The sequence below is a fragment of the Fomitopsis serialis genome (genome assembly GCF_022376445.1).
Source record: "Fomitopsis serialis strain Sig1Antser10 chromosome Unknown B0H18scaffold_17, whole genome shotgun sequence".
NCBI classification, from domain to species: domain Eukaryota; kingdom Fungi; phylum Basidiomycota; class Agaricomycetes; order Polyporales; family Fomitopsidaceae; genus Fomitopsis; species Fomitopsis serialis.
Window position 1 is genome coordinate 174,612 of NW_025954977.1, and position 10,824 is coordinate 185,435.

A 10,824-nucleotide genomic window follows, 5' to 3' on the forward strand; every position below is an offset into this window, starting at 1 on the left:
CCGCGCCACAGACGTCGACTCTCCGTCGACAGAGTCGAGGAGATTGGCCAGCTCGCTATGTTTCTCCTGTTCAGTGCCTATGTTCCCATCGATGTCCCAGAATACGAGCATAGTAAGCTAAACGAGCACAGGGATAGCTTTCCAAATGATGAGATGCTCAAGGCCAGCTCGAGGCCATGAGCGATGTCGCCGGAGTGAAGGCTGTGCCCACGGGCGCGCCGAAGGCACTCAGGCGCGTCGCGACGCGATCACGGGAGCGCGTAAACAGCTGTCAATACCCCTGCTCCTGCGGCCACTGGCAGTGGCACTTAGGTCTGTGAAGTACTGCCATATACATACAGTACCTTCACGTTGCCCGCTGGTCCGAGTGATCTCAGTTTTGGTACACACAACAGCGTGAGACGAAAGCAGAGCCCCAAAAGAAATATGCTCACGCAACCCAACGCATAGGCATGGAACAGCCTGCAATGAGTACGTTGTGGTCCAGAGCAGACGATAGCTTACGGCGAGAACTGGATAGGACGCTAACATGCAACATTCAGGCCAAATCTCTTCAGGCACGCCCATCCATGCAGTGCGGCAGAAGGTATCGAATGCAGATAGACGAACAGTACTCGGCATCCAGATGACATCCACTGTGCCACGACGTTCAGTCTTAAAGGTCCACATCCATGCCAGACCCTGCGGCCGGCGTTTCTGCTTGTGGAGTTCCTTCCTTGTCAGTTTCTCTCTCCGCCATAGCACGTCTGAGGTCACGATCAGCTCTTGATAGCATAGACAAGGCACATTCGACGGACCTGAACGCCTCACGACACTGCTGCAGAAGCTTGGGAGTCTTCCATTTCTGCATTTTTGAGACGGTGGCGAGCATATCTTGGTCCAATTCTGTACCAAATATCACTTGCTGGACGGGACGAGCACGTACAGCCCGGCTCACCTTGGTTTTCGCCTAGCAATCTCAATTTGTCTAGCTGGAGGCACTGCCTGCAATGCAGACACATGAAGTCTGAGATGTGGAAGTGGAAGTACGACACGAAACATACCATGAATTGTGGCGGTCGAAAAACTGCACAATGTGAAGCGGCCCATCAGCCGCTTGCTTCCCGCTCCACAACCCCTTGATACGTTTTGGTATAGCAGGATCGTCAGACTCGAAAACGACGGCTGGCCACCATGGGAAGGTTTCTATGCAACCCGTTGAGTTACTATGCAAATGCATCACTGCAGATCCTTTGGTGCTTACTTGCTTTCGCCCATACTGTACGTCAAAGCAAGGTTAGCTGTTAGCACAGGCAGATCACTGTGGGACGCACCCAGTGTCCCCCCTTCCAAGGATTCTCCTTCGGTAAGCACGACAACTCCCGGTTCTTTCTCTTCGACTTCACCCGCACCAGCGCCCTCCGCATCAGTGAGGTCGCTGAGATCCGACATATCCGACTTGGAATCTTCGTCGACATGGTGCGAGGGCCCCGCCACCGCTGATGTAGCCCTTGCCTGTGCAGCCCTTTCCGCCTCAGCAGCAGCAGCAGCTTCTGCTCTCTTGCGCTCCTTCTCCAGTCGTTTTTGCAAGTTCTTCTCCCGCCGAAGTGCAGGCGTGTCCAGCGTCTCGATGATGATGATTCGCACAGGTTCATCGGGTTCGTCGTCCTCTGCTTTCTCTTCTTCTACTGGCGCGGGAACTTCGGAGGGTTGATCCTCTACAGCCATAGATTGATCGACCTGCATTGGTTCATCGCTCGGTACAAGGCTCTCGACCATAGCTTCGAGCTGCGCGGTTCTTGTGTTTGACTCTCGGGCTCCGCAGGTGGACTGTGGACTCCGCTGCGGGCGCATCGGCGTCGGCACTCTCCCCTTCCGTAGCTTGAGGCATGCTGGCTCTTCCTCGGCAGGTTGAGGTGCTCTTTCTGAATCCGTAGGCTTGGGCTCACCCAGTCCTCTTCCTCCGTGGGTTGCAACTCCGCAGAGACTTCCTCTACAGAGTCGCTCTCGTGAAGCGCAACTTCAGATCTTGATGCACGAGCTCATCTTCTGGATTGGCTGTGCGTCCGTAGATGCTCTGCGGGGGCGGTCCATGGAAGTGTCAGCAGACTGCTCCGCGGGTGCATCCGGCGCGCGAGCATCGTCCATCGAGACATCCTCGATAGACGTTGGCTCGGCAGCCGTCTCGACAGCCATTTCGACATCAAGCTGGGGTCTGCTTGTGGAGAACTGCGCTCTGCGTGATCGGCGCTGGTGGACGTCTCAGGAACGCTTGTGTTGTGCGAGAGGTTCTTCAATTGCAGTATCCTGGGCTTGCACAGGCTCAGCGCGAAGAACCTCCTCTTCTGCCACTGGCTCAGCGTGAGGAGCCGCCTCTTCTGCTACTGGCTCAGCATGAGGATCTGCTTCCTCTGCCACCGGCTCTGTGGGAGCTCTCGCCGGCTCAGCCTGCTCGGGTGCAGCGATTCTTCATCCGCGTTCATAGTCTCATGCTCTACCGAGGCCACGGCTGCTGTAAGTTGCGACTTCCCGCGAGCTACGCAAAGTCTGCTCAGTATTCTGTACCACCACATGTTCCGATAAGTACTTACTCCCTTTGCCTTTCTTCTTGGTCGGACTGGGCTGGGCCGCAGGTCGCTGCCGCCCGCCACGCAGCTGATCAGGCGGTAGGATCCAACCCATGTTGAACATCTTGAACGACTGCTGACTGTCCACCCCTTCCACCGTTTCTGCCGCAATCTTGCCAGGCTCTGCGATAACGTGCTTCTTGCGCGGTCGTTTAGGCTTCGCCGGGCAACTGGTTCTTCCTCCGAGGGGATCTCTGGCTCCGCAGCTTGCGTTGACGGTCCTGCCTCAGGCTGAATTTCCTCCGTTCTGGCTTCGGGAGCTTCGGCCTCGGGCTGCACCGGATTTGCGGATGAACGTCGAGATCTCAGTGCGCGGAACCCAGGGGACGCGTCCAGCCTCTCGCGACGCTTCCGCTCCAGAAGCACCTTGCGATTGACCTTCAGTTTTACAGGCTTCGGTTCGGGCTCGGGTGGCGGGGGTTTCATCTGAGGCAGTTCGTAGCTGAACAACGCATCGAGTGGTGGTTTGTCCAGTACGAGATCGATATCATCCTTAATTGTGTCCTCGGAAAGGAGGAGGTCAAGCAACTCCACGGGCGGTTCGAGATCACCAACAGCCGGACGAGGGGGAGGTGGCGGCGGGCCGTCCTCTTCCATGGCGTCTGAGTCTTGCAGGCCGTCATCGGCAGCGCCTTGGTTGTTGGTGGTAGGCGGGCGGGAGACGAGCTTGTCCAGCTCGGCCATGATCGGTTCAGCCGCACCCAGCACCTTCTGGGCCGTCTTGTGGTATGCAGTACCGGGCTTGTTGTACAGCATTGCATTGGTCGCCACAAGCTTGATGTCATCCTGAGAAGGTATGGTTGTGATACGTCCGTACAAATGCATGTAGCAGTGGTACGCGTACCTTGAATTCCTGCAAGTCGAGGTACTGATGCCCGTTCAACTTTTCGTCGATAACGCTCCAGCTCATCGGGCGCTCGACAATCTCGAGGTAGTCAGGGACGTCTTCCAGCGAAACAGGGTTCCGGAAGACATCCATTCGATCGGCCCTGTGATATATCTCAATATCTACTCTTCAAGGGGTCACGCATCTCTACGCACGCTGTTATCCTCTCGAATGCGTGTCTCAGCACTGGCTCGTGTGCCAATAGAAGCTTGTCAAAGACGTATTGAATCGCTTCCACACGGTCGAGCTTGAGGCTCTCGCGTTTCCGACACATCTCTGCGATCATACGGATGCTCTCGAGGTCGCGCCGTTGGCGTTTCATGAACTAACGAATAGTCAGCTTCGTGTCGCAAATTCAAAGAACAACGTTGGGCACCTCGAGCTTGATCGCTTTTTCTTCATCCGTATGCTGCAAGGACCCAGCATTCGCAGTCCAAGGTTCCAGGTGGAGTCTCTTCAAGAATGCCGCGCCTCTCCTTGCCTCTCGCTTCAGGCTCCAGTACTTACACACAAGCACGACGAACTCGCGTTTGTGCCTCACGGCAACTTTGCTGATATAGTGGAGAATTCGCTCGAGAATGATGCGCGGGATGAGGGGTGGACCCGGCTTGTACGTCTTGGCGTACGCTCGGGCGGTCTTGTTAGATTTAGGAGAAGGGTTTCTGTTATCGTAGACGTCAGCTTCGGCGTGCTCCGCCTCGAGAGCTGCAGCGCGAGCATCTTGTTGCTCGTCCTGGAATGCTTTTCAGATCGCTTGACCATAGACCCTGCAGGTCGCAATACCCACCGGTAGATGTTTCTCGCAGAACGCCGCCAGCATCGGCGCCTCAGAACCTTGTGAGGCCTTCATGGGCATCAAGAGCTTGTCTTTGCGAGCGCACGTCACATGAAAGGCAACAAAGCAAGACGGCTTGTTGCACTGGATGCATGCACCCTCCTTGACGTCACACAACGAGCATTTCTACGGCGCGGTGAGCAGGATTTGATACATTGACAATGCTTTCGTACTCACGAGCCTCCATCGTGGTTTGGATATCCGGTCAATGCCCGTTATTGGCTCCATAAAGACGTCGTTTGCGACCCGGGTCTCTGGGACCCAGATAGCACATAGCAGATGTACCCAATCTCCGTGAACTGTCTGTTTGAACGCGCCACCTTCGTTCGGGCACAATACGCACGACTAGAGACTGGTCAGCTAAGAATGAGGTCTCAGTTGGTACTGAACATACCACTGGGTTCTCTGGCGAGACGGTACATTTGCGACATAACCATTGACCCTCAGGAATGTATGGTACACCGTAGCAATCTGTGTACCCAGTCAGCATGTCATAGAACTGTCCGTCCACCGCCTTCACGCTGACCTTGGTGTACTGCCAGATTGCACCCGTCACAGAACACAATGGCATTGGTGTTCTCACCCTCCGAGTCGTCGCATATCGCGCAGGTTGAGTCCTCAGACGGGAGCGCCAAGTCTGGTTTGGGTATGTTCTTCGTCTGCAAGGCACTGTTCGACGCTGGAGGCCACGCTCAGAAAGCAGAAGCGATACATACCAGATCGAACCATTCTTTCTCGAGACGATCCATGATAATCTCGAACAACTCATACGACACGGCGCCATGGCCGTCTTTCTTGCGCTCAGCGTTCACCGCATCGAGCCATTCCTGATCTATGATCTGATGTGAGTACACGCAAACCAAAGGACCTGCATACTATGCGTCCACGAGCTAACGAGTAATGCATGGACGTTGTGTGATCCCCTTCGCATGTGATGAGGACTCGTACCAGAGCAGTATGGGTATAGCGCTGCGCACGAATAACACAACTTCCTCGTCCATCGCTACATTGTCTTTCGACGAATACAAGCAATCAGAAAAGCGTGAAATCCAGGTCCCAGCATGCAAGAGATCCACACAGTTCGTAGCATCCATTCACCCCAAGTCTACATGGTCTGAACGAACGACTATCTTCGCTCGTTTGAGATTCTCATTCAGACTGCGCTTGTGGCCGGGACGTGTCATGAAGTTTGCCATGATGGTACAAAGGTGGAAACTTCTCAAGGACAGAACGGTCAGCGTAGCAACTCAAGCTGGCGGCTCACAATCAGGGTATAACCTTCACACAACGTCCATTCCCACTCCTACTCTATGGATACGCATGTATCAGAAGTAATGCAGGACGCACCTTGCTCGTCCATATCATATTCAACTTGCTCTGCGAGCTCACTCTCCAAAGGTTCTGCGAATGATGGTGTCAGGCCCTTCAAGGAAAGGTCGAAACAGTTGCGTACCGATGTAGCGAATGTAATGCTCCGGTCTCTTGAATTCGGAGAAGTCATTGTCTATGCGGTGTGAGCTTGAAGGTACGTAGTGGGGAAGTCGTACTCACAGCCAAAAGACCTCATCTGCTGGTCATGGACACCGGATGGGTAGGAAGCAAAGTCGTCCTGGACTTTGGAGAAGGAGACCTTTGGCAGGGGCGCGGGCCCAGGCGAGACTCCACGACCCATTGTTGGGCTGTAGAGGAGTGATGCAGCTAGCTCAAACGACAATCCTGTCTTCAGAGTATGCAGAGTGCAGGTCTGTAGCAACGACGAGGAGGAGGAGGAGGAGGAGGAGGAGGTGATGGCGAGCTTCGAAGCGGGGAGCAGGTCGCGAGCGCGTCGACTTGCGCGCCTACGCGAAGACCAGGCGCAGTCCCGCCACCGCGTAACCCAGGTCGCTGCATCCTGCCTTGCATCCTACCGTTGCCCACATCTTTGTACGATTATTGATATTGACCAACAATGGACCCGTCAGTGCCATTGGTGGTCGATAATGGTACCGGCGTAAGTGTGGCATCTACCATCGCTGCTCGCGCTAAATCTCAGCTCGCTACACATCCAGTTCGTCAAAGTAGGCTACGCAGGTTCCAACTTCCCCGAGCATGGTATGTCTATCTCTGACCGAGCAGTAGACGTCCTCGACTGAATGGTGTTGTATTTAGTATTCCCGTCCATCGTCGGTCGCCCGATTCTGCGGGCGGAGGAGCGAGTTGGCACGACAGTGATCAAGGATATCATGGTCGGCGACGAGGCAGCGGAGAACCGGAATTACCTGCAGGTTACCCAGCCCATGGAGCATGGTATAGTGCGCAACTGGGAGGATATGAAGCTGCTCTGGGACTACACCTTCGACGAGAAGCTGCGTGTCAACACCCAGGGCCGCAAGGTACTGCTCACCGAGCCACCGATGAACCCCAAGGCGAATCGGCAACGGATGTGCCAAGTCATGTTCGAGGAGTACGGATTCCAGGGGGTGTATATCGCCATTCAAGCCGTATTGACGCTGTATGCGCAAGGTGCGTCGGGCCCCTCAATCTGTCACAATGCAGTCATACTGATGCTTGAATGCAGGTCTCACTACCGGTGTGGTCGTTGACTCTGGGGACGGTGTGACCCACATCGTACCCGTATATGATGGCTTCGCCTTGCCCCATCTCACACGTCGACTGGACATTGCTGGTCGTGATGTAACGCGGTATCTCATCAAACTTCTGCTCATGCGGGGGTACGCGTTCAACCGAACGGCTGACTTCGAGACTGTCCGGGAGATCAAGGAGAAGCTGTGCTATGTCAGGTGCGTCGAACTACAATTGTTCCTGAGGGAAATATGGTGATACTCAGTGAGCCTTCATCAGCTACGACCTGGACCTGGACACGAGACTATCGGAAGAGACAACGGTTCTCGTGGAGACCTACACAGTAAGGACACGTCGATCCCAGGCTCCGCACGTCTGCTCACATCACACCTAGCTACCGGACGGCCGAGTGATCAAGATCGGCTCAGAGCGATTCGAAGCACCCGAGTGCATGTTCCAGCCGCACCTCGTAGACGTCGAGCAGCCGGGCGTAGCAGAGATGCTCTTCCAGACTATCCAGAACGCTGCCGTCGATATCCGTGGCGAACTCTACAAGCATATCGTACTGTCTGGCGGGTCCAGCATGTACCCTGGTCTGCCGAGTCGGCTGGAGAAGGAGATGAAGCAGCTCTACCTTACGCAAGTACTCGGCGGCGACCCGTCGCGACTCAACGTACGTTGCACATATTTTCAGTATGACGATGGTGTTGAGTTTGCTCTACTCCCTCACAGAAATTCAAGATTCGCATCGAAGACCCGCCACGCCGGAAACATATGGTGTTCCTCGGCGGCGCGGTCCTCGCGGACATCATGAAAAGTCGGGAGGAGTTCTGGATCACGCGCGAGGAGTGGTTCGAGCAGGGCGTTCGCTCGCTAGACAAGCTCGGCCGCGGGGAGAACTGAACGTGAATGAATGTACTTGTATGTATATCCGAAACGAGAATTGGCTAACTAGGACTGCGTTGGACCCGGACCATGGTATGATCTACTACACGAGGACAAAGTAACACCATGCTTCAGGTAACCGTACATAGCAAAGTGGATAATACGCCCTTCAACAACAGGGGATTGCCCGTCTCCTCGGTGAACCCATGATCATAGACGGCTGATTCACGGCTCGCGCGAGCATATTGTATAGTCCTTACATGTTTTGGGCAATAGTGGCACAGCGGGTGCGCACGGTACTATGAAACATTCGTCTAAAGCATCTTAATTGCACACTGGGCGCATCGGGTCTTAGTCATGAGGCGAGTAAACTATTGAAACGTTACACTGTCGTTTTGATTAATTGACATCCGCACCTTGGTTTCCAGGATATCACCATCGTCCCGTCATTGCAAGTTTCCGCCATCACACCTTCTGGTTGTTTGTCTCTTCAGGCCCTAGCTCGCGGTGCTCGCGCGACAGCTGGGAAGAGATGCCAGCGGAATGATCACCATGACCCATCGAGTCGTCCACGGGCCTGCGGCGGAAGGGTCTTCTATCGATCCAAACGAAGGGCCATGTATATATACCAAACGCAGCCGAACTCATTCGCGGGCCCCGTGGACCGAGGCTGCTGGGTGCTTCCAACCTGTCGCGATAACTCCGTTGAGCGCCGTTACTCCTGCGCATCCCCAACCACTAGCAAGTCATCTTCAGGACAGCCGCGCAGACGTGCCAGCGCGCACAAGATGCTAATGCTTAGACATGTGCAGTGCAGCAACAACGTAGGTCGGCTTCTGCAGGCAAGACACCCGCTAGCGCGAACGGGCTGTAGCAAGCACGATGCCCATATAAGCTACGCAGACGCAGTGCAAAATCAAACTCTGCATGCGCCTCGACCTCGACGCGTGCGCCACCAGCTGAGGCTATGTGTCCGCACTCTCGAGACACCGAAGCAAGCTCGATACACGAACTTTCATCTCTTCGTCCTATTGTTGTTGTGTCTAGGCACGAGTAGTAGGGTCCGTGTCTGTCCATCAAAGAGTAGACCAAGAACATTCTGAGTTTCGACGACTATCCCGTCCCTAGGTCCACACAAATGCTCTGCGCCCCAAGGAATGTTGATTTCGGTCAATAATCCGAGTTTTGCAACGTCAATGCAGTGCCAAACATACCTGAGCATCCCTCGTTCATTCAAACGCGGCATCTTCCGTTTGACCTGTTCCTGCCACTGCTCCTCCAGGCGTCCTACCGCTGCAGGCTGGAGCGCGCGAAGCTCAGGGGACAAGTCTAGGAACACCCCGACACCCCTTGCCCTGATATTTGCGAATTGCTTGCCAGCTAGAACTCCATCCAACAGGGTGAGGTCTGCGTGCTGATCGAGTCTGGCCAACAGAATCTCCAATCTGCGTAGAGGGTCTTCCTTTTTGTGGAATTGAAGATGATGTCCACTTCATGCATGACGTCTGATACGATGGATGAGGCTATCGTGGAAATCCACGAGAAGTCGGGATCAATAGGGCATGAGCATTCGACGGTCAGTCGTTCTAACTTGAGTGCGCGGGCCAGATTGATATGCGGTTCTATGGTCTAATCAGCTCCAGTGTTTACACGCGTGCTGTGCATACGTACCCAATGCGGCCTTTTGTACATCGGGGCTGACGTCTCCCATGTATAGCGTCAAAACAAAGAAACGAAGGTGCGCGCGACTAGAGTCTAGAAGATGCTGACCCTTCTTTGATGCCAGAGTAAACGGCGAGGGAATGTCCATCTCCAAGCTGAGGAACTGCAGCTGGCAACCATCCTCTTCCGCGCACCGGATGAGGAACGCTTGGATCGCTGGGTCGATTGGCTCACAGAGTGCCAATGCACTGAGTTCACGACTTGTCCTCGGCAGAGGTGATAGTATGTCTACTGGCCCGGGCTCATCTTGTGTGCATCGTACTACAACGCAATGCATCCAAGTGAGAGCCGGGAGAGCGGACACCAGACGGCCGAAAAGCATGGCAGATGCAAATGTGACGTTGACGAGCTTCAAGGAGGCGACGGACTGGAAAGCGTGTGGCACGTAGGAGAGTGATTTTGGTTGGATATCCGCTACCCTCCATTCGGCATGACGCACTATCAATTCCTTGACGTTCGGCAATTTGCAAGCAAGCATGGCAACGAAAGTGGCCATGTGCGGGATTGGTAGTCGTCGTTGGTCCTGATCCAGCCCACCCGCAATGGCAATACGTTGTACCGCCTCTCGCAGATGTGGTTCGGCGCGGATGAGCCTAGAGAGTGCGACGACTTGCTCGCGACTGCGCACTGAGATCTGCCAGTGGAGGTGAAACCAGCTGCGGTGGTACCATGATTTGCAGACCAGCGTGCAGGCGATAAGCGTGCCCCATCCTGGGTGCGAAGTCCAATTGTTGTTGTCGCCACGCTTGCTCTCCGTGGCTACAATGTCGATGATGCGTTCCCATACTTCCACAGGGAGTTCCAGCCGCTGAGTGCTTGGCTCTGAGGCACTGACCGCGTGGCTCGATAGCTCCATTCCACAGTCCCCTCGCATGCCTCCGCTGCCCAAGGATGCATAAGATAACGTTTACATGAGAAATGGATGGTGACAGACTCATCAAATCAGCACTCACAACGATTTACTGCCTCCTGGGGAGTAATCCTCACTTATGTCCAGTTGAGACATTGTGCATCTGAGGGTGGCCACAAGACACGGAACTTGAACAGTCACGTCTATTACATCGAAGTCGAACATATCATTCGCTGTTTGAGACTTCAATGCTCTGTTTGTAAAAATTTCGAGTTCACCTTTAATGTCAGTTACTATGTCAAGTCTGCGCCCGAATACAAGGATGCCTATAGGCAGTGGGGTACTATACAATGTGTGACGCGGCCCCAGGTGGCGACAATGAGCCCTTGCTGTTATGGACGTGGTCAGAAAGAGACTGCTATACTTCCTTGCAACTCAGGCTTACCAAGTTATAGGAAACCCTAAGGCGAATTTGCGC

At 54.5% G+C, this 10,824-nt stretch overlaps 4 protein-coding genes across 4 annotated transcripts; 1 reads left to right on the forward strand and 3 right to left on the reverse strand.

Moving 5' to 3' along the window:
* Positions 1-655: 655 nt before the first annotated feature.
* Positions 656-2,175, reverse strand: B0H18DRAFT_1116943 (uncharacterized protein; the record flags this gene model as incomplete). Its single annotated transcript, XM_048033504.1, has 8 exons — positions 656-746; positions 798-885; positions 938-984; positions 1,044-1,185; positions 1,244-1,258; positions 1,314-1,881; positions 1,929-1,983; positions 2,018-2,175. 8 exons carry the CDS (start codon positions 2,173-2,175, stop codon positions 656-658), a joined length of 1,164 nt encoding a protein of 387 aa, XP_047895915.1.
* A 185-nt stretch (positions 2,176-2,360) lies between these two features.
* Positions 2,361-5,999, reverse strand: B0H18DRAFT_1116944 (PHD-zinc-finger like domain-containing protein; the record flags this gene model as incomplete). Its single annotated transcript, XM_048033505.1, has 14 exons — positions 2,361-2,515; positions 2,571-2,745; positions 2,778-3,392; positions 3,451-3,595; positions 3,648-3,817; positions 3,869-4,225; positions 4,280-4,453; positions 4,505-4,672; positions 4,722-4,798; positions 4,854-4,986; positions 5,044-5,159; positions 5,675-5,728; positions 5,781-5,831; positions 5,879-5,999. 14 exons carry the CDS (start codon positions 5,997-5,999, stop codon positions 2,361-2,363), a joined length of 2,511 nt encoding a protein of 836 aa, XP_047895916.1.
* Positions 6,000-6,179: 180 nt separating this feature from the next.
* B0H18DRAFT_993974 (actin family) lies at positions 6,180-8,093 on the forward strand. Its single transcript, XM_048045220.1, has 7 exons — positions 6,180-6,317; positions 6,376-6,418; positions 6,476-6,829; positions 6,885-7,107; positions 7,169-7,232; positions 7,284-7,562; positions 7,622-8,093. Exons 1-7 carry the CDS (start codon positions 6,276-6,278, stop codon positions 7,790-7,792), a joined length of 1,176 nt encoding a protein of 391 aa, XP_047895917.1. The 5' UTR covers positions 6,180-6,275; the 3' UTR covers positions 7,793-8,093.
* A 687-nt stretch (positions 8,094-8,780) lies between these two features.
* Positions 8,781-10,360, reverse strand: B0H18DRAFT_993975 (uncharacterized protein). The gene is made up of 4 exons (XM_048045221.1): positions 9,446-10,360; positions 9,266-9,396; positions 8,989-9,236; positions 8,781-8,917 (listed from the first exon to the last, which is right to left on the reverse strand). Exons 1-4 carry the CDS (start codon positions 10,350-10,352, stop codon positions 8,899-8,901), a joined length of 1,305 nt encoding a protein of 434 aa, XP_047895918.1. The 5' UTR covers positions 10,353-10,360; the 3' UTR covers positions 8,781-8,898.
* Between the last annotated feature and the right edge of the window lie 464 nt (positions 10,361-10,824).

What these genes read in the sequence shown, in the direction of transcription:
- B0H18DRAFT_993974 (XM_048045220.1), top strand. Translation starts at nt 6,276, where the DNA reads ATGGACCCGTCAGTGCCATTGGTGGTCGATAATGGTACCGGC. An exon ending in TGGTCGATAATGGTACCGGC is followed by an intron (nt 6,318 to 6,375) that starts GTAAGTGTGGCA and finishes CTACACATCCAG; the next exon opens with TTCGTCAAAGTAGGCTACGC. An exon ending in GCGACCCGTCGCGACTCAAC is followed by an intron (nt 7,563 to 7,621) that starts GTACGTTGCACA and finishes ACTCCCTCACAG; the next exon opens with AAATTCAAGATTCGCATCGA.
- B0H18DRAFT_993975 (XM_048045221.1), bottom strand. Translation starts at nt 10,352, where the DNA reads ATGGAGCTATCGAGCCACGCGGTCAGTGCCTCAGAGCCAAGCACTCAG. An exon ending in TGTACAAAAGGCCGCATTGG is followed by an intron (nt 9,397 to 9,445) that starts GTACGTATGCAC and finishes ATTAGACCATAG; the next exon opens with AACCGCATATCAATCTGGCC. An exon ending in TATCAGACGTCATGCATGAA is followed by an intron (nt 9,237 to 9,265) that starts GTGGACATCATC and finishes TTCCACAAAAAG; the next exon opens with GAAGACCCTCTACGCAGATT.